Source organism: Giraffa tippelskirchi, chromosome 7, assembly GCF_054371585.1.
Source record: "Giraffa tippelskirchi isolate mGirTip1 chromosome 7, T2T-mGirTip1v1.2.pri, whole genome shotgun sequence".
NCBI lineage: Eukaryota > Metazoa > Chordata > Mammalia > Artiodactyla > Giraffidae > Giraffa > Giraffa tippelskirchi.
The window spans coordinates 4,270,833-4,296,737 of record NC_137281.1 but is presented as its reverse complement, the minus strand read 5'-3'; the positions used below and the strand labels follow the sequence as shown (position 1 = coordinate 4,296,737).

The window sequence follows — 25,905 nt, the reverse complement described above, 5'->3', positions numbered from 1 at the left end:
AGGTCGAGAAAACACCAGTACTTGCAGTTCAGGCTTTAGAAGTTACCCTGGGTGAAGTGTCTGGGCTCCGAAGGCAGAGTGTGGATTGCTGAATTCAAACCACGACAAGGATTCTGGTGAGCTCTGTGAGGGTGTTAAACATTGCTGCTCAACCAGGAGAGACGCCGGGATTCTCGGCCTCCGGAGGAGAAGAATTCAATCTGTGGCCAGAAATGAGGCTTGATTGCTCAGAGCTTTTGTGTAATGAAGTTTTATTAAAGCATAAAAGAGATCAGGAAAGCTTCTCACATAGATATCAGAAAGGGGCGGGAAGAGTGCCCTCGATGCTAGTGTTGGAGTTATATACTTTCAATTAGTTATTACACTGAATCAAAAGAATGTCTGGAGGTTGCAAAGACATCACTAGACCCACTCCCATAATTTACATTTTAAGATAATAGGATTAGCCAGAAGGTTTTTCCCAGAGAGTGTCCTCAAGCAGGATAATTTGTTATATAATCATAAGGAATAAAGAGGAAAAAAACCGTTTGTCCTTCCTTCTTCCTTGAGAATTCCAGACCCCTCTCTCCTTGGGGACCCCCGGACTTATCAACCTGCCTAGACATTGACTCTCTCAGTGTGATTGAAGGGGGGCCTGTGCAGTAGACCCTGGGGTTCAGCGAGACTGCTGATCTCAAGGTGGATGGTCATCTAGGGCAGGTGCTCACAGGACTGGCTGGTGTGAGTTCAGGGACCTGCAGGCCGCCTGCTCCCCAGACAGATGCTGAGGCAGCAACAGCATGGAGCAGTTTAGGGAAACTGTCAACAGTACTCTGTATGATCCTTCTTATTAGAACCTTCACAATGTCCAAGCAGTTACAAAATGAGAGAGGAGATACAACATAGAAATGATGGACTATATCTGAAGTTATGAGAAATTTAAAGCCAGTGAGTAAACTAATTTCCACATATGCCATCTCTCTTTGCTAGGAATAGTTCATTGTGGTCTCTTCACTACAACATTAAATGAGGTGGGCGAGATTGCTGTTGGTGGTGGGTTAACATTTAATTCATTACAATCAACTGAGACACTAAAACCATTCATGTTTATTAATAACCATATATTAATTTCACACATAGTTGAGATAAAACCTTTTACAATCCACGGTATATACCATGAGTAAATACAGATCAAAAGTACAGAGAAAGATACTCATTTTTTGATATAATGATGTGAGATTTGTAATTTATACGGCTTACCAAACAAAGCCTAGGAAACACTTAGCAGGAATGATATACACTAATTCCATGCCTTTGCAGGAAGAGTTTCTAATACATTTCTAGGTTATCACTGTTTTTATTTCACCATTGTCAAGTAATAATCATGACTTGTTTTGATATTCTAAAGATATACATCAATATTGCAGTGAACTGTCATTGTGTTCCTCTTACAAATCAAGGATATTACTATTGGAACCTGACAACCAACTTCTGTCTTACTTTAATACATGGAAAGATTAAATGATCACTTACATCATGGCAACCTCCAGATAGTTCACATCAATGCCAAACACCTCTATTTAGATGTTCATTGTACATTTTACATTATGGTATCCTTCATCTTCTAATGGACAATAGATAGAAATGGTTGCAGCACAATATAAAAAGGCTAATCTTTAATAAAGCATCAAAAACGTATGTTTGCAAACACACTAGAAAGAAAGCATAGTATGGATTACTTGAGTGCTGAATTACATTCCCTTCAAAGAATCTCAAATCATGTCATTATAAACAAGCATACATACATTGCTAAGAATTACAACTTTCTAACCATCAACCTTTATCTCACGATTCATGCTAATACATCCATTTTCTATGTGTTTTAACTATGGAGTACTCCCTACACTCATTCTCCTTCAGAGAAACTTCTGAAAACAAAATTGATGAAATGCCTTTTAGCATGAAATCTCTGATATTTATTTCGATTTAACTTTTGATTAAATACCTTTCTACATATTTGTTACATCATTTCCATAGGCTTCTTGTATAAACTCTTGTTTTCTGATGTATGTTTAGGGAAAACCTCTTCCATCACTTGTTCCATTACTAGGGTTTCCCTCCAGTGTGTGTTCTCAGATGTCTAGTGAGATGGCCACTACGACTAAAGGCTTTGCCACATTCTGTGCATTTATAAGGTCTCTCTCCAGTATGAATTCGCCAATGTTGAGTAAGCGTTGAGTTGCAACCAAAGGCTTTGCCGCATTCTGTACATTTATAAGGTTTCTCTCCAGTATGAATTCGCAAATGTGCAGTAAGAATTGAGTTTCTATTAAACGCTTTGCCACATTCTGTACATTTATACGGTCTCTCCCCAGTATGGATTCGCCGATGTTTAGTAAGAATAGAATTGTATATAAAGGCCTTGCCACATTCTGTACATTTATAACATCTATCCCCGGTATGAATTTGGTGATGTTGAGTAAGGGCTGAACTCGTAATATATGCTTTCCCACATTCTTTACACTTGTATGGTTTCTCCCCAGTATGGATTCGATGATGTACAATTAACTCTGAATGATAAAGAAAGGTTCGGCCACACTCTGTACAATAATAAAGTTTCTCTCCAGAATGAATTCGCTGATGTTGAGTAAGAAGTGAGCAACGGAGGAAGGCTTTGCCACATTCCTGACATTTATAAGGTCTCTCTCCAGTATGAATTACCTGATGCTGGATAAGAGTTGAGTATTGAATAAAGGCTTTGTTACATTCTTTGCATTTATAAGGCTTCTCTCCAGTATGAATTCGCTGATGTTGAGCAAGATGTGTGCAACAAATAAAGGCTTTGTTACATTCTTTACATTTATAAGGTCTCTCCCCAGAATGAATTCGCTGATGTTTGGTAAGATATGAGCACCGAATAAAGGCTTTGTTACATTCTTTACATTTATAAGGCTTCTCTCCAGTATGAATTCGCTGATGATAGGTTAGCTGTGAGTAAGTGATAAAGGCTTTGCTACATTCTGTACATTTATAAGGTTTCTCTCCAGTATGAATTCGCTGATGATAGGATAGCTGTGAGTAACCGACAACGGCTTTGCTACATTCTGTACATTTATAAGGTTTCTCTCCAGTATGAATTCGCTGATGATAGGTTAGCTGTGCATAACCGATAAAGGCTTTGCTACATTCTGTACATTTATAAGGTTTCTCTCCAGTGTGAATTCTCTGATGTTTAGTAAGAAGTGCGTGAAGGTTAAACGCTTTGGAACATTCTGTACATTTGAAAGGTTTCCTTCCTGTATGAAATTTTCTATGTTTACTTAGATTGGATGACTTACTAAAGACTTTCCCACATATCTTACACTTGTTTTCTTTCTGTGGATTCTGAACAGTCTGTTGTTGAATAAGTTTTGAAGACTGATTAGAAACTTTACCATATTCAGTACAAGTACTCTTATCTAAAGAAAAAACTGACATTTGATAAAAGCTATTTCTACATTTATTACTTTTAGATTCCTTGTTTGAAGATTCGGGTCCCTGATGTTTCATAAGGTTTGAGTCTCCCACAACAGTATACCTAGTTTCATTGTCTGAATACCTTCTCACTCCACCATAAATAGTCTTGTAATTATTGGAGCTGGAGCTGTTATTTAAGATCTGACTCATTTTATTACACATGGAAAGCTCTTGTGTATTAACCATATCACAATATCTATTGAACAATGATGGTTGGATTACATCTCTTCCATTATCATTAACATACATCTTGGAATGGAGAGAATATACCTGTTGGGGGAAGAATAATGACCCCCTACTCATGGATCCCTCAAATTGATTAGATTGTGAGTTTTCCCCCTCACTATTAAATTGTACGTGTTCAGACATGCTTGAATGTATGTTTCGTCGAAACCTACGTTCAGAATTGTCTGAATGAGTATTTGCAGTAGAGACTAGATTACCTTCCAGATTTTCCACATTTCCTTTCAGAGAACATGTACGTTTCAAAAAAGGATGGACATCTTTCCTTAAACACTTACACTTCTCAGCAGATGTTGAAGACTGAAATTGGTGTTTTTCCCAATTTGACTCATGGTGTTCATTTCTTTTTGCAGTAATGTTACCATTATCTGTAACTGTCTCCATTTCCTTATGTCCATATAAACATCCTCTCCGTCTTTCATATACTCCAGTATATTCCCAGTCTTTCATTAAATTTAAGTTTCTGAGGTGAAATGTGTGATATGTTCCTAGGTTTGATTTTGAGAATACATCTTCTAATGCTGGATTGTTCGGCATCAAATCCTGGGTGTCTTGTGGAGACAAAGCTGAAAGATACCAAAGAGCAAGTAATTTTACCTGCTTTTCTCAGTGAATATCTTTAAAGATTTAGAGAAAATTGATGCCCATTGGCTAGTTTAAAAATAAAATAGAGACAGAAGGATCAAGATAGTAGAGGATTAGGCAGATGTGGAGATCATCTCTCCTCCACGAATGAATGAGAAATGGAACAATTCTCACAGAGCCCGGCTGAACACTAGCAGAGGCCCTTGGAAATCTGAAAGGACAAGAAAGATTCCTGCTGAGACAGGGAGGACAAATGAAAGAAGGAACAGGAAGAGGAGAGGAAGTGGGTTCCGGCCTGCAACGCTTCTGGGAGATGAAAGTGAGGAGAGGTCTCCATATCCAGGGAAGCCCCTCACTGAGGGAGCTCAGCTTGGACAGGAGAGCCTCGTTCTCTGTGGAAGAGACTATGACAACCAGTGTGCAGGACAGAGTGTGACCTGTACACAGGCTGCTGACCCCAGCCCTGCCCACACAGCCTGAGAGACATGTCCACCACTGCAGACAAGGGCAGGGTGCTGGAATGTGGGGTCTGGAAGGCAGACCCAGGCAGAGGACTGCTGTTGGCCATAAGGAGACATCCTGAAGGGATGGGAGAGTGGGAAGAGCTCTGCAAACGCAAATGCTTGAGGTGAAGCCTGAACCACCATAGAGCAGAGTGCCATTGGTGAGTGATGGCCAAAGAAGGAGCCCATTGCATCGCTTGTCCCTTATGCCGGCCACTCCTCGGTAGGACTACGAAGAACTCCACCCACGTAGGTCTTTTGATCCCCCAGCCACGGCCTCCCCCATCAACCTCCTCCACAATCAGCAGACTCCTGGGCTCTGGGGCAGTCTCAGGAGCAGACACCTGTGAGTTGGCCACATGCACAGGTGGAGCTGAAAGCACAGCTGAACCCCAGGAATAAAGAAGAAAAGCGGAAACATCTCCTTGCAGCAACACAAGCCATGGTCTTACACCCATGACCGGCTTTGCAACCTCAGCCCCTACAGAGCATGTGAGTTAATGACCAGGGCTCTCCCAGTCATGGCAGGTGTAGCTTTAGCAGCTGTACACTCTGTGGGCTCCTACACAAGGGGCCGGGGCCAGGACAGAGCCTGAGCTGCCCCGGAGCACCACAGCGGGTCCAGCTCCACGTTGAATGTAATCCCAGGACCTGACTTCTCCGAATCTATGTGGTGACCTTGTGAAAACAACATCTCAGAGACCAGGGCCATAGCCATTACGCCCACGGTTAAGGTGGGGCCACGAGCAGTGCCAACACTAGCATCACATGAGAGCTTGCAAAAGGCATGATGGGGGCACCAGAGCACACCCCGAGGAAAACATCCCCAGAGAAGTAACACCCAGCGACTTCTCTCCCAGTGGGTGTGCTAAAGTCCCACCATCCTCGCAGCACAAATCAGAATCACAGCTAAGGATCAGATCTGGGGGTCTATTCGACCAAGCAGGGAGCAGGCACCACCAGAGAGAGGTAAGTAAGAACCACACAACAATGGGGAAACAGCACTGAATATCCACAGCAGGCTCTGGTCACAGTTAACAGCAATCAAAGCACAGATCAAGAGGATAAGGGCAGAAATCTCTGGACAACATCACTCACCAAGGGGCAGACACCAGAAGGAAGTCTACGTAGGTTCCTGTAGCCTTCAAAACAGAGACCACAGACAGAAAGCTGGACAAAATGAGATGGCAAAGAAATAGGGTCTAGAGGAGGAAGCAAGATAAAAACCTACAACGACCACTCAATGAAGAGGTGATAGGCAATCTAATGATTACTTCTTGCTTCTAGTCATCTAAGTGGAGACACCAAACACTTTCACAAATCCTAGATGCCTAAATAGTTCTTTAATCCACTTCTTGCCACAAATGTTTCTGAGAATGTTCTAATAGATGATTCTGTCTAAAAATCATAAGTGATAGTGACACAGAAGGAATCAGAAACTGAGGTCACATAGGACAATGTCCGAGGAAGCAGAATACAAATAAGATAAATCTAGTAAAGTACTTGTTTTCAGGAATTAAATAAGAAGACAGACTTTAAACTATGATTGAAAGACGGAACTCTACTCATTGCTCTGTGGAGACCTAAATGGGAAGCAAATCAATACAATGATAAAGACTAGAGATTTCTTGAAGAAAAGTAGAGGTACTGGGAATATTTCATGCCAAGATGGGAACAATAAAGGACAGAAACGGGATGGACCTAAAAGAAGCAGAAGATATTAAGAAGTTGGCGAGAATACTTGGAAGAACTATATGAAAAAGATCTTAATGACTGAGATAACCCTGATGGTGTGATCACTCACCTACTAACAGACATCCTGGTGTCCAAAGTTAAGTTGGCCTTAGGAGGCATGACTACCAACAAAGCTAGTATAGGTGATGGAACTCCAGCTGACCTATTTCAAGTCCTGAAAGAGGATAATGCTAAAGTCCTGCATTCGATAAGCCAGCAAATTTGGAAAACTCAGCAGTGGCCTCAGGATGGGAAAAAGTCAGTTTTCATTCCAATCACAAAGAAAGGCAATGCCAAAGAACGCTCAAACTGCTACACAATTTCCCTCATTTCAAACAATAGCAAAGGCTCAAAATTCTCCAAGACAGGCTTTAACATAGGTGAACCAAGAGCTTCCAGATGTTCAAGCTGAATTTAGAAACGGCAGAGGAACCAGAGATCAAATTGCCAATATCTCTTGGATCATATAAAAAGCAAGAGAGTTCCGTAACAACAACTACATTTGCTTTATTGACTACACCACAGCCTTTGATTGTGTGGATCACAAGAAACTGTGGACAATTCTTAAGGAGATGAGAAACTAGACTACCTTACCTGCCTCCTGAGGAACCTGTATGCATGTCAAGAAGCAACAGTGAGAACTGGACATGTGACCACGGACTAATTCCAAATTGGGAAAGGGGTACGTCAAGGCTGTATATTGTCACCCTGCTTATTTACCTTATATGCACACTACCTCATGTGACATAGTGGGCTGAATGAAGCACAAATTGGAATCAAGATTTCAGGGAGAAATAGCCATAATCTCAGATATACAGATGACACCACCCTTATAACAGAAAGCAAAGAGGAACTGAGGAGTCTCCTGATGAAACTGAAACAAGAGGTTGAAAAAGCTGGCTTCAAATTCAATGTTCAAAAAAACAAAGATCATGGCACCAGTCAGATCGTTTCATGGCAAACGGCGGAAGAAAACAGTGGAAACAGTGAGAGGCTTTATTTTTTTGTGTTCCAAAATCACTGCAGATGGTGACTACAGCCATGAAAGTAAAAGATGTTTGCTTCTTGGAAGAAAAGCTATGAGCAAGCTAGGCAGCATATTAAAAAGCAGGAACATTACTTTGCTGACAAAGGTCAGTCTAGTCAAAGGTATGGTTTTTCCAGTGGTCATGCATGGAAGTGAGAGTTGGACCATGAAGAAAGCTGAGCGCAGAAGAATGGATGCTTTTGAACTGTGGTGTTGGAGAAGACTCTTGAGAGTCCCTTGGACTGCCAAGAAGATCACACTACTCCATCCTAAAGGAAACCAGTCCTGAATATTCATTGGAAGGACTGATGCTAAAGCTGAAGCTCCAATACTTTGGCCACTTGATGCAAAGAATTCACCCACTGAAAAATATTCTGATGCTGAAAAAGACTGAAGATGGGAAGAGAAGGGAACAGAGAGGATGTGATGGTTGGATGGCATCGCTGACTTGATGGACATGAGTTTGAGCATGCTCTGGGAGTTGGTGATGGCCAGGGAAGCCTGGCTTGCTGCAGATCATGGGGTTGCAGAGTCAGACTCGACTAAGCGACTGAACTGACTGCCATGTATAATTGATTCTCTTTGCTGTATACGAGTACAAAATTATAAAACAGGTATATTCCAATTAGAACTTTTAATAAAGATTTCTTTATATAATCTAAAACCTGTTATACTTTGATTCAATCATTAATAATATTGTGGAAAATGTGCTAAGATTTTGTGTCAATTTATTTTAACATTGTATGAGGTAATAGAATGTAATAAAGTATTTTAGCATGTTAGAATTGGGGCAAATACACTTAAGATTTTTAATATGACATCATATAAGGAAAAGAGAAACTTTGAAGTCAACCTGAAATGTGCATCTTTCATTTTCAGGAGGTTTTGCTTTCTGCAGTGAAAAATTACTTGAATTTGAAATTTCTTTAGAAGGTTCTATGTGTTACTCCCAGTGGACAGGAAATTATAAACCAGAGAACAAAAACCTGTCCCCAGCATTCCTAGAAGTTTTGCAGTTTGTCTACCACTCCACTCATACATTTCTGTCTAGAGGTAGAAAGAAACTTTAAAAGGAGTGTCATATAGTTACTCAGAAATGGGCACTTTTCCTAGGGCCCCTAAGAAACCGAAGAGCAAAGAATGAATGCAGTTTGTCACAAGCCAAGAGGAGACTTTTAGTTCACACTGTGATGGAGAAAAGTGATCACTGGAGATGAATTCATGACTGATTTAAGGGACAGAATGGGGCAGGTGATACATTTCTATGACAGTAGCAGACACAAACCCAGGTTTTCAAAAACCATTTCCACTGAAGCAAATCTTCCAAAACGATGTGGCGAAGGATGAGTTCCTGGCTGCTCCTTGGACCTCTCATCTGGGTCATCATCTCCATCCATTCATACCTACCTGGGTAAATGGCTGTGGTCTCCATTCTCCTCATATTCCTGGGATCCTTCAATTGCTCCAGAAAGGCAACCAGGTCCAGCTTAGAGGCAAGACCTGTTGATCAGAGAACGGAATATTTGTGTTGTTAGATTCATCAGTATCGAATCCAATATGTATTCATGTGAGACGAGAACGCATTTTGTTCTAGAAAATAATTTCCTGAAATACTTTATTCAAAGCAGCTATACAATACTAACAAACACCTAACAATCAGATCCTGAGATTCTGGTCAAGTAGTACTAAGGCAAAAGTAAGTAGTGTGAATATGAAATTAAGAGAGGGTACAACTATTTAATACCACAGAACTTACGCAATTAGCACGAACCTAGAACTAAGGAGGCAGAGTATATCAAGGAAAAAAAACGTCACGAGCATAACAAATCATCATGAAGCCTTTCTTTCTAAACTCACAAATACCCATTTTCCCCTAGAAAGCAGAGATCTGAAACTACTGTAGGAAGCACAAAATTTCAGACGACATTCTAGAAATGAAGGAACAAAAACTCAGTGGGTAGATAAGGGATTCTGGAAGGCAGTTATCCTCACCCAAGGAGGCCAGGTTCCCGTAGTTCTCTACCATCACGTCCCTGTACAATTCCCGCTGACTGAGGTCCAGGCATTCCCACTCCTCTTGAGTGAAGCCTATGGTCACATCCTGGAACGTCAACCGTGCCTGAAACACAAAGTACAGATGCCATGTGGCCGTGGGAAGACTTCCTGATGTGACCCAAGATGAAAACGGCAAGTTCAGAGACCTTCTCGAGATTTAGTGGCTTGGCTGGTATTGAAAACTATATTTTTTACACAGTAATACTTTCTAACCAATTTCTAATGTGAAGAAAAGAGGATGAGTTATGATCCACAAGCCATTAGAGAAACTATTCTCATCTGAAAGAGAAATTATACAATGATCAGGGCAACATTAGCATATTTAGTTTTCAGTGTTCTACTCGTGTGACATAGGATAAGTTGTTTATCAAAGAAACAGGAAAAATGGTTTTTTTAAAGCATATTCTGAGCCAACAGTTCTGAAGTGTGGCCAAAGTGCCACATTTTTAGCAAGGTTATCTGAGTTAGTAATGTTGAAAATTCTGCTCGAGGAATGACAATTTTGAACAGCAATTAAATAGAATAGTAAGGAAAGAAATCATACTTAAGTTTGAACTTGTTGTACAGATTTTAACTGGTCTAATAGGATAGTAACCTTTCTTGTGGTCTGGGTTGGAAAAGAATTTCCAGACATGAGACAAAATGAGAGGGAAATAAAGTTTATTAGAATTGGAGACGCTGTTAGAACAGCAGGCCAGCTCAAGGGAGAATGGATGTTGAACAGGGATCCTTAGTCCACTTTCATAGCCAGGATACAAGAAGTGGGAGATAAGGGTCTTGTGGATCATTTGCTGAATGGATGGGGCACATATACTGGGTGGGGGAAGAGTAAGAAAGATACTTTTTCACTATGGGGGATGAGGGAGGACAGTTTATACTGCTGAGGAGGACCTGAAATCCATCAGTAGTCACAACATGGTGGCGGGAAAGATGCTAAGGGGCCTTGACTTTCCATTCCTGCATTCCAAACCCTCCTTGGTTTTCTCTACTTTTTGTCCCTGGGTCACCACATACCTCCCTCTCTTTATTTTTAGGGCCAATTCTTTGGCCCCTGTTGATATCCTGTTCATGTCTAACTATCTACTCATTTCACTTGTCACACATTTGGGAATCCAGTTTCAAAGGAAAAGGGGCAATGACTGCTCTGGCTGCTTCAGGCTGAGCAGGGGCACCTTGGGGCTCTGGATTCCCTTTGCCTACTCTGTCCAGGTGCATTTATGGAGGGAGATGAGAGTCCGTGGAATGATAAGGTGACATGTTTCACCATTGTCTAGGTGTTGGTCAGGGAATGTTCTTGTACGACCACTTGGAAATGTGTTGTATTTTAGAAGAAACAAACTTTACAAGAAAGTTAAAGGTACATGGCCCAAAGATTAAGAGAAGTAGAAAAGCTCCTCAGGGGCTAGCCAGGAGAAACAGGCCCCGACATCGGTTCGTGACGTTAGTGTTTCTCTAGGTACGAGAAGTAGCAAGAATATGGGCTCATAAAATCTTTACCTGAAAACAGCTGACTATCGGAAGGTCTGTTCTTCTGGACTTTTCCCAGAGGACAGAGTGCCTTATTTCTGATCTCTACTCTGAACTCCTTTGGGGGCTGTGGAAGGCCAGCAGCTTGCAGTAGTCATGATGTAATCTTTGTAGAGACAGCTGGCAGAGTCCAGTCAGCAGGGTCCCTTCATAGCCACATATTTGACCATGCTTTGGGGGCATTTCTTGGCCATTGTGTCCTGTGGCACTGGGAAGGCTCATTCCCAGGTCTAGGGAAGGTCCATTGATAGGCCACTCAATGTGCTGTTTCTAGAGCAGGCCTTGTGAGTAGCAAAATCTCTGGACCATACCTGTCTTACTAGACTCTTGGTCCAGGAAAATATTCCCTCTGCTTGCTTCTTCCCATATCTAGAGTTACATTATTACAATCACTGATGTCATAGGGAACTGCATAGCAGCTTTTTATCACAGGCTCAGTCACACACCGAGTAACATAAGAAACAATCTTCTGAAACAAGCGACATAGAAAATAATATAGCTTTAGCTAGAAGTTATTAGTAAGTTATTATTAAGTCATCAGTAAGGTCATAAGTAAGAATGATAAGTCAAGAACTTTCATTAGGTAGAGCCCAGTGTACCCCAGGTCATCTGACTTGATTTGTTCAATGACTAAAGCCTGGTGTTAATCTCCTGGTTGGACATCATGGAGCATCTACTCTTTATCTGAAGATTGCTTACTGAGATTAGCTTTAGAAACAAACTTAGAGTGTCCTTTTTAATAACTTAATTGAATCTTTTAGAAATATAACCTAACAAGGAACTATCTCAGAAGTGAGTTTTAGTAAACACTAGACTTTAATTAACAAAACTAGAAACTTAGTTTAACAATGAACAAAAGTTAATATTCAGGGAAACACAATTTTTTCATTATGAGGACATTAACCCTGTAGCCAGGGAAGGGTTTAACCCATCAAACAAAAAGGAGGTTTGTCAGGGAGCCGTGGAAAGCCAGGCTGCCATCTTGGATTTCCCATAACCCTGACTCTTTGATTTACAGCTATTGTTCACTCATTTTTAATTCCTCGATTTAGGAGCAGACTATGGCCATGTTTTAAAGACATCAGGATAGCAAAGTCCAACAGTGAGGGGTTATTTTTGTAGAAGAAGAATCAGCTTTGTCTACATGTACCAGAATCTTCAATAATGCTTATTTACTTTACCAAAGTAACAAAAGATTTTAAAAATGAATATAAATCACTTAAAGGCAAAGAAATTCATAATGTCTTATTGAAAGCTGCAATCTAAGAAAACTTTCTTCTATTAATATAGAGATTAAATTTCAGTCTAGTAGTAGCAGACCAGATAAGAAACAAACAAAATTTGTTTATCAGTTAACCTTAGAAAAATCTTTTCCATACATCTTGAAGTAGCAGTATTCTGATTAAAGTGCAATTGACAGTGTAGCCTGGTCATTGTTGTGACTTGTAACACTTTAACAGGATAACTAGAATTATAGTTGACCACATTTTATTAGGGCATATCAGATCTATATGACCTCCACATAATTTTAGGATATCTCTATTAGTAACACCAACCATACAGCATAATCTGAGAAGATTTATCACCCCTTCAACTGTACTTCCCATGTAATTTAACATGGCCAATGAACCTAGGTAGTCTAATATCTCCCTGGGATGTCAGAGGAGCCCTCTGAAGCATTTCAAAGCCATCTAGAAGTCAAGTCATTTAGGAAGTTTTGTTGACAAACATCAAAAGGGATTATAACACTCAGTCAGAAAATATCATACAGATCACTGGGAAACAATATGTTCATTTAGCCAAAGTAACAAAGAAGATTTCAAAGGTAAACATGGAACAGATCACGTCAGAGGTGAAGAAACTTAAAATCCATTATCAAAGGCAGCTCAACATCTCAAGAAAACTTGTATTTACGCACAAAACTCTTCCTTCCCTTGGGGTCCACTTTCCATGAAACCTTCTTATCACTTTCTGTACCCATTACTTTGTTCTCCCATCCTGAAACAGCCACCGTAAGTCAGACCTACTTCCTTTTCCCTTCATAAAATGTAATTTCATTCCTCATAGCTTCTTTACTGAAAATACACATGCTACTTTCCTTAAGCAACCAAGAACTTAAGTATTCTGTAGATTGGTGAACATAGATACAAGTGATAATTTCTAAAAAAAATTCTAGAGAACATCTCAGGATGGCATCAAGCATTATTCATGAATAGTCCAAAACCTCTAGTTTCTCTGTAAGAGGACGTTAGTCCCCAGTAATGAATGTTTCAGAATCTTATCTTATTTGGAAATGACCCAGCTGTTCAATAAACTTCCGTCACATAGTTTAACAGAGCCCTAGAAATTCAGGTTCGGAGAAGGCTATGGCACCCCACTCCAGTACTCTTGCCTGGAGAATCCCAGGGACAGTGGATCCCGGTGGGCTGCCGTCTATGGGGTCGCACAGAGTCGGACACGACTGAAGCAACTTAGCATCAGCAGCAGCAGAAATTCAGGTTACCACAATCTAGAGATGTTTTAGACAGACATTTCTAAAGTATAATTATTCTTAATAGAGTTTATCTGAGAGCTCATATCTCTTTTACATTTTCTTTGAAGTTTTTTTCCCCCCAAGAAGTACTTCTCTCGTTGACAAACTTGTAACAGATATAACAATATAACAATATTGAACTTACAATAAACCTAGGCACAATGAAAATACTATGATTAATGACTCTTAGACCTATCTATATTAGATTAGCAAACAAACATTAACACTAGATATTAATTATGGAATAATTCCCAGTTCACGAGAATCTGAAATTCATGTAGCTTAGTTTCTCTTTTAGTTAGAATTGTCTGTTTCTGTGTGCTTACTTTTCTTTAGGTCAATTAAATTAGAACTCATTTACAACTTCAGCTATTACAAAAAAAAAAAAAAAAGGACGCACACTGAGACATACATACATCCAGACACAGAGACAGACAGAGAACTCATAGATTTCTGCCTGAGATTTAAAACCTCTCTTTGATCCTTTTTTTGCTTGTTTCTTTGGCTTGCAGTTCTCATTTGCCCAAGGCTGAGTGAGGTCTCAGGCAAAGTGGGCAGTGTATTTCAAGGACTAGGACAGGGTTAACTTCAAGCTTTTCCCTAGGCAGGCCTTTTAACAAGCTAGTTGTTTTTAAATGCATATGCAAAAAGAACCGGTTGCCCAGTTTCCAATGGAAAGAAAATCTCATTTTAACCAGTTTTCTCCAGAGTCTAAAGAATATGAGGGCCATCCTGTGTCAAGAAATTATCTTTCCTATCTGTAGTCTTAGTCTTATAGCTAAAATATAGACCAAACAATGCTCAAACTGACTGATATCAGGGGCATTTCAGCTGATAAAAATCTTGGACTGTCCCTCTGGTGGGAAATGAGGTCTTTGTCCCATCAGAAGAATCTGAAGGGTTAAGGGAATTTGCAGGAGTGGGGGAAGAGTGGTCCTTCCCAGCCCTGAGAAACACGAGTAGTCAGAAGGGAATTCTTTAGGATGTTCAGGAGTGGGGGAAGCCTGGTTCCCTCCCCACCTGAGAGGTAAGCTTAGCTAGAAATAACTGAATATCAGTAATGTTACTCTTATACCTTTTGGCAAATATTAACAAACAGTCATTAACTGGCAGAGCTTAAACTTTACTTCAGTTTATGTACTTCAGGTTTTAACTAATAAAACACAGACCAGATTCACTGAGACAACGCTAAGAAAAGGTGATAGAAGTTTCTGTAACTGTAAAGAATATTAAAGACGAGAAGAGTTTTAGTCACTCAGTCATGTCCAGTTCTTTGTGACCCCATGGACTCTAAACTTGCCAGGTTCCTCTGTCTAAGTAATTCCCAAGCAGGAATACTGGGGTGGGTAGTCATGCCCTTCCACAGAAGTTCTTCAAAAAAAACTAACCAAAAAAAAAAAGAAGAAAAAAATTGATCAAGTCATGTTAACATTTTCATACATACATTCGAGTTCAGTTCAGTCGCTCAGTCCTGACTGAGTATTCGCGACCCCATGGACCACAGCACGCCAGACCTCCCTGTCCATCACCAACTCCCAGAGCCTACTCAAACTCATCTCCACTGAGTACAGACACACCCTCAAATGGGGCTATATACTCATCAAGAGTAAGAGAAAAAAAGTTTCATGTAAGTAAACTCAGGTAATTTTGAATGGATTAAAAATGTCCATAATGTTTGAGGATGATATTGTTTATTTGCACTGAGCTGTATTTTAAATTTTAATACAGTTGAGCATAGATTAGGACTAATAAGATTCTTGTAAACATTTTGGAAAACACAAAACTGTGATGAGACTCTGTGATATGAGCGTGGAGTGTACTAGTAAAGATCAGACCTGGGCTTGAGATGAAAACCCCCACTTCTGAAACCCAGTATCTCTGCTGAACACATGTAAGTGTTCATTTTCCAGAGCACAAAGTAGGAAGACATGAAGTTACTCCGTTAATTATGATAGTTGAGGTACATCCCTCACTTTTTCTTTGCAAGACACTTGTTGAAGGCAAATCAAAAAAAACAACATCAGAGCATGGGAATCTCACAGAAACACCTAAACCAGTGAACAGGAGTCATGGGATAAGACGTACCTGGAAGCATGCATTAGTACTGCATGGGTATTTTCGCACTATTATGGAAACTATGATCTGAATCTATCATTAAAAAATGTTAGTTTGGGGACTTCATGATGATCCAGTGACTAAGACCCTGAGCTCCCAATGCATGGAGCTCTGGTTCTTTCCTTGATCAGCAAACTAGATCCCACATGCTGTAGCTAAGAGTTTACACGTCACAACCAAAGAACCTGAAAACTACAAGGATGACTGAAGATCCTAACTGCTACAGCGAAGACCCAATGCAGCCAACTAAATAAATATTTTAAAAGTGTGTTGTAAGCAAATATCACTTCATATATGCCTCCCCTGATCTGCAGCCAAATACTACATGTAAGTAGTTAGTCTCACTTATCGATATAGAGCAGTCTCTGCAACGTTTCTATTTCTGAAACTTTTATGAAGGACTGTGGACCAATCAGTTCACTCTGTTTAGAAGGACAATCTGTAACTCCTGTTCTAAGGAGCTGAAGCTGCATCCACATGTAAACTCATCACGCCATTTCCCCTCCTTCCCTATGATCCTGACACTAGACAACATCCCAGTGGGAATCTCTGGTATCTGTGCCTCCCCGTGCTCATCTCGCACAAAGGGCATACAGTCAACAACTGAACATCACTAATTCATGCTGAGAATTCATCATGCTCTAGAGAAAGCTGGGATACAGACAATGGCTAACAGGCTCTGAGATTCAGCGGAGAAGTTAAAGAGCTGCTGTTTGCTATTATAAGAACAAAAGGAGAAAATAAGTCGATAACAACAAACCCCCCAGGGAGAAAACTTAGAATCAGAGAAGTAAAGGTTTGCAGGTTCTCAGTCCAGGCATTTCAGGAGGAAAAGCAGACACATTCCCAGACTCAGGACAGGACATTTACCTGAGAAGCTGCCATTTCCTTCTCTTCTTCCTGCTGCTCTGCGTCTTCTCTGGGGATGTTATGTCAAAAACTCACATCCACAGGTTGAGAAAATACCTTCAAAGGCATCCACACAGCCCTTTCACCTGCAACTGCTGCAGAGAAAATGAAGAAAAAAGGTTCTTGTTTTCCAGCCCTTTTCTGAGCCTTTTCTTTGGGTTTCTCAGTTCCTGATCAGCAGGCGGCAATCAAGCCTAATCTGACATGCTAATCACATTTGTGTTTGGTGCTTACCTTTGGTGCATTCTCTTTGCAGACCACCTCTGAGAGTTCTCCTTTCTTTTTCCATTACAGATAGCAGGTCACAGTACAATTCACGGGAGAAAATGGACCCAACTACTGGGCTAGCTGACACACATTATGAGGGTTTTTGAAACATGGCGGGTGAAGACCCTCATTTAGGAGCCCTGAGTTGCAGCCTCACACTCTGCACACCTGAGACCTCTCTGGAGCTGAGGATTAGGGTGGGAACTTCTAGAAACAAAGGATTGGGCGGATTGCCTGTGGAGGGGCTCTCTCTAGCATGGGTGTTGCCCTCCACTGCCTCTGCCTGTGCCCTTGGAGGAGGGGTGGTGGGGAATGCATGCTTGGTGGGAATCACAAAGATACCTTGCCTTTAGCATGCTAAGCCTGACTCTTTGCCTCCCCATTCACAGTAGGCCACCTGGCTCCTCTGTCAGTGGAGACTCTCCAGGGAAGACTCCTGGAATGGGTTGCCATGCCCTCCTCCAGGGGATCTCCCTCACCCAGGAATTAAACTCACATCTCTTAGTGTCTCCTGCATTGCCAAGCGGATCTTTATCACTAGTGACACTTTGAACAGAACCACCTCAGCCAAGAAATCTACTTGGTCCTGTAAGGCCACTAGATGTGGCTACTCTCTCAGTGTCGTCTGAGTGTTGTACCCAAGCATTCTGGGAAACAAACTCACTCAGAAGGACAATGCAGATAGTGGAGTGCAGTTCATTACACTGGCGGGCACCAGGCAGAGTCTCCTCTTAGCCAAGGACCCTGCCCAGTTTTTGTGAAAGCCTTATGTACCCTAATTGTATAAGTTTGCCTGAAACTAGTCTGAACAAAGGAAAAAGAAAGATACAATCAAAGTTAATCCCTGATCATATGCCTTAAGCCTAGGTAGTTAACAGTGGACAATTATCAATAGAGCTGTAGTCATACCCCAATAAGCACAATAGAATGTATGATTCTATTCCATTTCCATAGATACTGGGCATATAGCTCAATGTCCACAGTCATTGACACAGATTCATTACTTTCCAATATAGTATGTATCTAGGTGGGGAGAGAATGCATGATAGAATGTTAAGACAGCCTAGAAAATGATTTCCTCAAATACTTTATTGAAAGCACCTATACAACACTAGGGAGATGGAAACGGTAAACCACTCCAGTATTCTTGCCAGAAGAATCCCATGGACAGGGGAGCCTGGTAGGCTAAAGTCCATGCGGTCTCTGAGAGTCGGACCCGATTGAGCGACTTCACTTTCACTTTACACTTCCATACACTGGAGAAGGAAATGGCAACCCACTTCAGTGTTCTTGCCTGGAGAATCCCAGGGACGGGGGAGCCTGGTGGGCTGCTATCTATGTGGTCACACAAAGTAAGTCATGACTGAAGCTATTTAGCAGCAGCAGGAGCATACAACACTTACTCCATAAAAATCAAATTCTGAGATTCTGGTCACGAACTACAAGGCAAAAGTAAGTAGTGGAAATTTGATTTGAAGAGGAAGGTAGCGCCATTTTGTAGCACAGAACTCAGAGAATTAGCACTAACTTAGAGGAAGCAGGCAGATTACATCAAGGGAGAAATAAAGTAGAATCATAATAAATCATCATGAAGTCTTCTTTCTAAACTCAGAAATTCCCATTTTCCCATAGAAATCAGGGATCTGAAATGCTATTATAAGAAGTAGAAGATTCCAAGAGACATTCTAGTAACGCAGGAAGCAAAACCCCGAGAGTAGATAAGGGACTCTGGAAAAAAGTTATCCTCACCCAACGTGGCCGAGTTCCTATAGTTCTCTAACATCACGTCCCTGTACAATGCCCGCTGACTGAGGTCCAGGCATTCCCTCTCGTCTTGAGTGAAATCTATGGTCACATCCTGGAACATCAGCTGTCCCTGAAATACAAAGTATAGATGCCATGTGACTGTGAGAAGACTTCCTACTGTGCCCAAAGACGACAACAGCAAGTTCACACAGAACTGGTTTTGATACAGGAGAGGGTCTGGTGTTATACTATACTCTGACTTTTACACAGTAATATTTTCACCATATTTCTAACCCAAGAAGAAATGAGCTATGGCCCACAAATTATTTCAGAAACTATTCTGATAGGAAGAGAAATGATAAAAGAATCAGATCAACAATGGCATATTTATTTTTGAGTTTCGTATTCGTATAACACAGGATGAACTGCCTATTAAGGAAACAGGTAATATTTTTAAAAAGCATACTCTGATCCAAGAGTTCTTGAGTGGGACAAATGTGCCATTTATTTTAGCGACCTTATTTTTTCTTCTTAGTATTTTTAATAAGCTTTTTTTAACTAGCAATCTTAAAATTCTGCTTCATGAATGACCATTTTGAACAGTAAGGAAATACAATACTAAGGTAAGCATTCATACTTAGTTTTGAACTTCAAGTGTTTTACAAATTTTACAGATCTACTAGGATAGCATCCTCTGCAGCAATAATCATTTTACCTATATAGAATATATTATATATCTTTCTGCGAGTTTTTACAGAGTCGTGGATGCGCAACAGAAATAATTTAAAATCAGTAATGTTGTTGCCCCACCTTTTTGCAAATATTTACCAAACGTTCCTTAAATAGGTTAAATTTACTTCACTTTATGTACTCTAGACTTTAATAAAACACAGACAAATACATAGGGACAACTCTAATGAAAGTTCATAGAAGTTTCTCTAATTGTGAAGAATACAAAAAAACAAGAAAATTAATCGATCAAATCATATGAACACTTTCATGCATATATATATTAAAATGGAACAATATATTCATTTCATAAAATGAAACAATCTAAGGCCATGGAAAATATGTAAGAACAATTTTCAAAGGTGAGAATAAATAAAAATATTCCTGAAATGATGATGTCTTTAATATATACTATAGGTTTTGCTTGCATACATGCATGCACATAAACACACATAAGGTAAAAGCAATCTTCTGTGAATAACACATCTTTTGGAAGAAACATTTTTAATCTACCTTTTTTTTTAAAACTCGAGTATTTTAGCATTTATGGTAAAACAACTATTTCTAATTGTGCATGAATGTGTTCTAAGTCACATCAATCATGTCCAACTCTTTGTGACCCCATGGGCTGTAGCCCTCCAGGCTTCTCCGTCCATGGAATTTCCCAGGCAAGAATACTGGAGTGGGTTCCCATTTCCTTCTCCAGGGGACCTTCCCAACCCAGGGATAAAACCTAGGTCTCCTGCATTGGCAGGCCGATTCTTTACCGCTGAGCCAGCTGGTTTCACTGAAAACGATTTTTCCTCTTTAGTAACAGTAATTAAAAACACAACATGAGAAACAGCCTATATTTTGTTAGCAAATATGCCATGACACCTATTTAGAACACATTTCCAAACCTATGTGAAGAAACTATAAAACTTTACTGAAGCAAATAAAGTCTGAAAATCAAACTTTTTCTTGGAAGATGTAATGACATAAAGACTTCAGTGACTGCAAATTCAGAACCATTCAAACTCAAAACAAACATGAATATATCAAATGTAAGTCTCAGCTGTATCTAGGAAAGCTAACATAATTTTGAATATAAAAAACAAAAAAGCCTAATTAAAGGGAACCTGCCAAATGACAGATGAAGCTATCACTGTATAGACTAGTTGAAATTTTAAAATAACTGAAGCAAAATAGCTACAAGGTAGCCAAAGAAGCTCACCTAAAGAGAGACTTGGACATTGTTTTGAACAATAAAAGAGTAGGATGCAACGCAACATAATATTTTGTAATCATGCAGCAGGTGAGGTATTCCAAAGCAACATCTAAAATCAGAGGGGGAAAAAATATCACAGGGCATGAAGGAAAGATGTAGGTTTCAGCGTTGTGTAATAAAGAATTTAGGGACTTGCCTGATGGTCCAGTGGTGAGAATCTGCCTGTCAATGCAGAGACATGGGTTCCATCCCTGGTAAGTGAAGATCCCAATGCCTTGAAGGAACTGAGCTATTGTGCCACAACTACGGAAGCCCACCTGCTCCAGAGCCTGCCAGTTATTAAGGCAATCACTGAACCCCTCCCTTAGAGCCAGAGCTCAACAACAAATCTCCCCCTAATCACAACAGAGAAAGCCCAAGGCCATCAGCAAAATCCCAGCAGAGCCAAAACTAAATAAATATTAGAATTTAAAAAGCAAAACAGAATTTAGCAGGCTTTGGTCCACAGGTTCTGGAAGTTTGCTTTTACTCGTGGAATCTAAGTTTATTCACTCTTGGAATTTCCTTAGTGACTGCAGTGGCTTTATTACTCTCCGTGGGCCCTCATAATTTATGCTAACAAGATGACTTACGTCGGCCCCTAGTTTACTAAGGGGTGACTCAGGTTGTGAGGCTGGTCATTTCACAAAGACCAACGAAGTGACTAGAGGTATGGGGCTTTGAACCAGATGGGCTTATTAGCCCAACCTCTAAGGAAGGGAGAATGCTGGAGCTGTTATCAACCATGCCTATGTAGCTAAACCTCAATAAAAACTCGGGACTTAAAAGCTTCAGTGAGCTTCTTTGGCTGGCAATACTCTGTTTTCTGTCACACCGATAGGCCAGGAGGGAAATGGGTCCCTTGGGATGATGACTATGGGTCAGTTCAAACAAACCCGTTCAGAAGTTAAGGAGCTTATCAAGTCCAAAAAAAAGAGCATTTCAGGAAAGAGAGACAGAACAAACAAACAAAAGGACTATGCCTCTTACCTCGGAACGAGTCATTTCTGACTCCTTGCTTTTCTCTTCCTCTGGGCTTCCTTCTCCAGTAAGATCAGTCTTGGGAAGTGACCCCTCAATGTTGGAAATAGGCTGTTCAATACTTAGAGAAACACACCGAGGACCCTGTAACACAGCCCCACACAGAGGGAGGATCTTAACAGCTACAAAACACAATCCTCTACGGCCACCGACACAGCAGGGATTCTGGAACACAGAATCAAACGAGGTGTTTACAGTTTTATTCTTCTCTTCAGAACTCGCGGCCCTTCCTCTGAAAACCACACGTTCTATGCTGACCCTCCCCTTCAAACCATCGGCGAGACCCTGACCAAACTCCATACACAATAGAGCCTCCTTCACCTCTTCGTGGATCAGGGACGTAGGGGTTAGGCAATGCAGGACTTTAAGCGGTGGTCTCTACAAGTTAGAAGGCAGAACTGCCAGAGAAGGACATGGACTCTAGAACGATGTTAACAGGAGGCGGACGTGGGTCCCAGGGACACGGCAGCTAAGCTAACGGACTTCAGAACTTCTCACGGCGATGCGAGGACACACTGGGGACAGGGTAACGGGGACGGTAGTTTGAACGTCCACAGAGACCCCGAAACCCACGTGTGAAGGACAACAGGCTGTGGGACTACGAAATCCAGGTTGTACACAAACAAACCTACAAACAAACTCACGAGAACTCTCTGCCGCTCATTTAAACTCAATTCCGGGTCTTCATGATACTGCGCACGCGCGGGCGGAAGATCCGGTACAGAGGAAGGTGAGCGCGCTGCGCCGCGGACAAAGAGAGGTGACGTAAGGGGAGAGAGTTGGACGAGGCCGGAAACGCAGGTACGAAGGGGCGCGGCCAGTGGAGAGGACGCCATGCCTCCCCTCATCCCCGCCCCCCGTCAGTTTTGGATCTGTTGGTTCTTCTGTCCAACTGTGCTTCCTTTCTCTGCCTTTTTTTTAAATACAAAAAATTCCTTTATTTTTGAAAAAATACTGTTAAAGACAAAAATTTCAAGTCCCTTTAACTGTTTTTATTGCTTTCAAATTACTGTCTTAAATTTGTGGAATATATCCAATCTATCTATCTATCTATCTATAAACTCTGTACCTTAACACATATATTAATTAGGACTCACAGCATCACTATTGCTAATTAGAATGATTTTGGCCCTGTTAAGAATGAACCTTCTATTCATTCTGTCCTCAAGGTTTTTTTGTTTTTTTGTTTTCTTTTCATTTTGTTTTTTTAGCAGTTTATTTTTTTTTTAATTTTTTACTTTACAATATTGTATTGGATTTGTCATACATTGACATGAATTCCCCATGTGTGTACATGTGTTCCCCATCTTGAACCCCCCTCCCACCTCCATCCCCATCCCATCCCTCTGGGTCATCCCACTGCACCAGCCCCGAGCACCCTGTATCATGCATCAAACCTGGACTGGCGTTTCTTTTTACATATGATAATTTACATGTTTCAATGCCATTCTCACATATCATCCATCCCACCCTCGCCCTCTCCCACCGAGTCCAAAAGACTGTTGTATACATCTGTGTCACTTTTGCTGTTTCACATACAGGGTTATAATTACCGTCTTTCTAAATTCCATATATACGTGTTAGTATACTGTCTTGGTGTTTTTCTTTCTGCCTTACTTCATTCTGTATAATAGGCTCCAGTTTCATCCACCTCATTAGAATTGATTCAAATGTATTATTTTCAATGGCTGAGTAATATTCCATTGTGTATACGTACCACCGCTGTCTTATCCATTGGTCTGTTGATGGATATCTAGGTGGCTTCCATGTCCTCACTATTAGAAACAGTGCTGCGATGAACATTGGAGCACACATGTCTCTTTGAATTCTTGTTTCCTTAGTGTGTATGCCCAACAGTGTAATTGCTGGGTCATATGGCAGTTCGATCTTTCAGTTATTTAAGGAACCCAAACAGTCCATCCTAGAGGAAATCAGTCCTGAATATTCATTGGAAAGACTGATGTTGAAGCTGAAACTTCAATACTTTGGGCACCTGATTCGAAGAGCTGACTCATTTGAAAAGACCCTGATGCTGGGAAAGATTGAGGGCAGAAGGAGAAGGGAACGATGGAGGATGAGACGGTTGGATGGCATCACCGACTCAAGGGACATGGGTTTGGTTGGACTCTGGGAGTTGATGATGGACAGGGATGCCTCCACGTGCTGCTGTTCATGGGGTCAACTGAGCGACTGAACTGAACTGAACCTGTGAATCAACAGATTCTGGCAGGAGTAACAGTATGTCATTTCTGTGGTTATGTTATAAACGGCAATGTGGGTTCCAGTCTCCCTCTTTCTTTCTAGACTCACTTCCTAAGAGAAAAGCCAGCTGCCCTGTTGTAAACAGGTCTCTGGTTACAATTACTGAGTTTTCCTCCCATCGGATCATCTGAGTGATTCAGTTCAGTTCAGTTCAGTCGCTCAGTCGTGTCCAACTCTTTGGGACCCCATGGACAGCAGCACTACAGGCCTCCCTGTCCATTGGCAACTCCTGGACTTGACTCAAACTCATCTTCATTGAGTCAGTGATGCCATTTAACCATCTCATCCTTTGTTGTCCACTTCTGCTCCTGTCTTCAACCTTTCCCAGTATCAGGGTCTTTTCAAATGTCAATTCTTCACATCAGGTGGCCAAAATATTAGAGTTTCAGCTTCAGCATCAGTCCTTCCAATGAATATTCAGGACTGATTTCCTTTAGGATGGACTGGTTGGATCTCCTTGCTGGCCAAGGGACTCTGAGCATCTTCTCCAACAACACCATTAAAAAGCATCGATTCTTAGGCACACAGCTTTATTAAGAGTCCAACTCTCACATCCATGCATGACTACTGGAAAAACCATACCTTTGATTACATGGACCTTTGTTGGCCAAGTAATATCTCTGATTTTTAATATGCTGTCTAGGATGGTCATAACTTTTCTTCCAAGGAATAAACGTCTTTAAATTACATGGCTGTAGCCACCATCTACAGTGATTTTGGAACCCCCCAAAATAAAGTCTGTCACTGTTTCCATTGTTTCCCATCTATTTGCCATGAAGTGTTCGGACCAGATGCCATGATCTTAGTTTTCTGAATATTGAGTTTTAAGCTAACTTTTTCACTCTCCTCTTTCAGTTTCATCAAGAGGCTCTTTAGCTCTTCTTCGCTTTCTGCCCTAAGGGTCGTGTCATCTGCATATCTAAGATTATTGGTAATTCTCCCAGCAAACCTGATTCCAGCTTGTGCTTCCTCCAGTCCAGCATTTCTCATCAGGAACTCTGCAAACGATCTAAATAAGCAGGGTGACCCAGGCTTAAGGTGGGGCCAAGAGCAGTGCCAATAATAGGACTGCACAAGAGCTTGCTGGAGCCTGAAGGGGACACACAGAGCACACTCCAAGGGGAACATGCTGAGAGGAGCGACACTCAGCGGAGTCTCTCCCCGGGGGTGTGCTCCAGTCCCACCAGCCCCGCACCACAGATCAGAAACACAGCTACGAAACAGATCTGGGGCTCTATTCCACCAACCAGGGAGCAGGCATCCCCACAGAGAGAGCAGTGAAAACCACAGAGCAATGCGGAAGTTGCTCTCAAGATACAGGGCTGGCTCTGGTCATAGGAATGCAATCAAAGCCCAGATCAAGGGGATAAGGGCACAAACCTGTGGACCAACCTCATCCACCAAGTTGCAGACACCAGAAGGAAGACTAACTATGTTCCTGTAACCTTAAAAAACAGAGGTCGCAGACAGAAAACTGGACAGAATGAGATGGCAAAGAAATAGGTTATATAGAGAGAAGCAACATCAAACCCTACAAGAAGCACTAAATGAAGAGGAGATAGGCAGTCTAATGATTACTTCTTGTTATTAGTCGCCTTAAGTGGAGACACCAGACGTTTTTCACAAATCCTAGGCGCCTGATAATTCTTTATTCCACTTCTTTTCACACGTGTGTCTGAGAATGTTCAATTAGATGTTTCAATCTAAAAATCATAAATGATAGTGACAGAAAACTAATCAGAAACTGAGGACACATAAGACCGTGTCCGAGGAAGTGGATTATCAATAAGATAAACTTAATAAAGTGCTGGTTCTTAAGAAACCAAATAAGAAGAGAGTCTTTCAAAAATATGGTTGAAACACAGGGAAGTCTACTCATAGCTCTGTG

General features: G+C 41.1%; 1 protein-coding gene across 1 annotated transcript; it reads right to left on the bottom strand.

Moving 5' to 3' along the window:
- Positions 1-1,063: 1,063 nt before the first annotated feature.
- On the bottom strand, positions 1,064-22,501 carry LOC145515095 (uncharacterized). Its single transcript, XM_081514627.1, has 7 exons — positions 22,400-22,501; positions 21,705-21,920; positions 18,743-18,869; positions 16,688-16,821; positions 9,580-9,706; positions 8,995-9,087; positions 1,064-4,304 (listed from the first exon to the last, which is right to left on the bottom strand). The coding sequence occupies exons 4-7, from the start codon at positions 16,700-16,702 to the stop codon at positions 2,086-2,088; spliced, it is 2,454 nt and encodes an 817-aa protein (XP_081370753.1). The 5' UTR covers positions 16,703-16,821; positions 18,743-18,869; positions 21,705-21,920; positions 22,400-22,501; the 3' UTR covers positions 1,064-2,085.
- Positions 22,502-25,905: the final 3,404 nt, after the last annotated feature.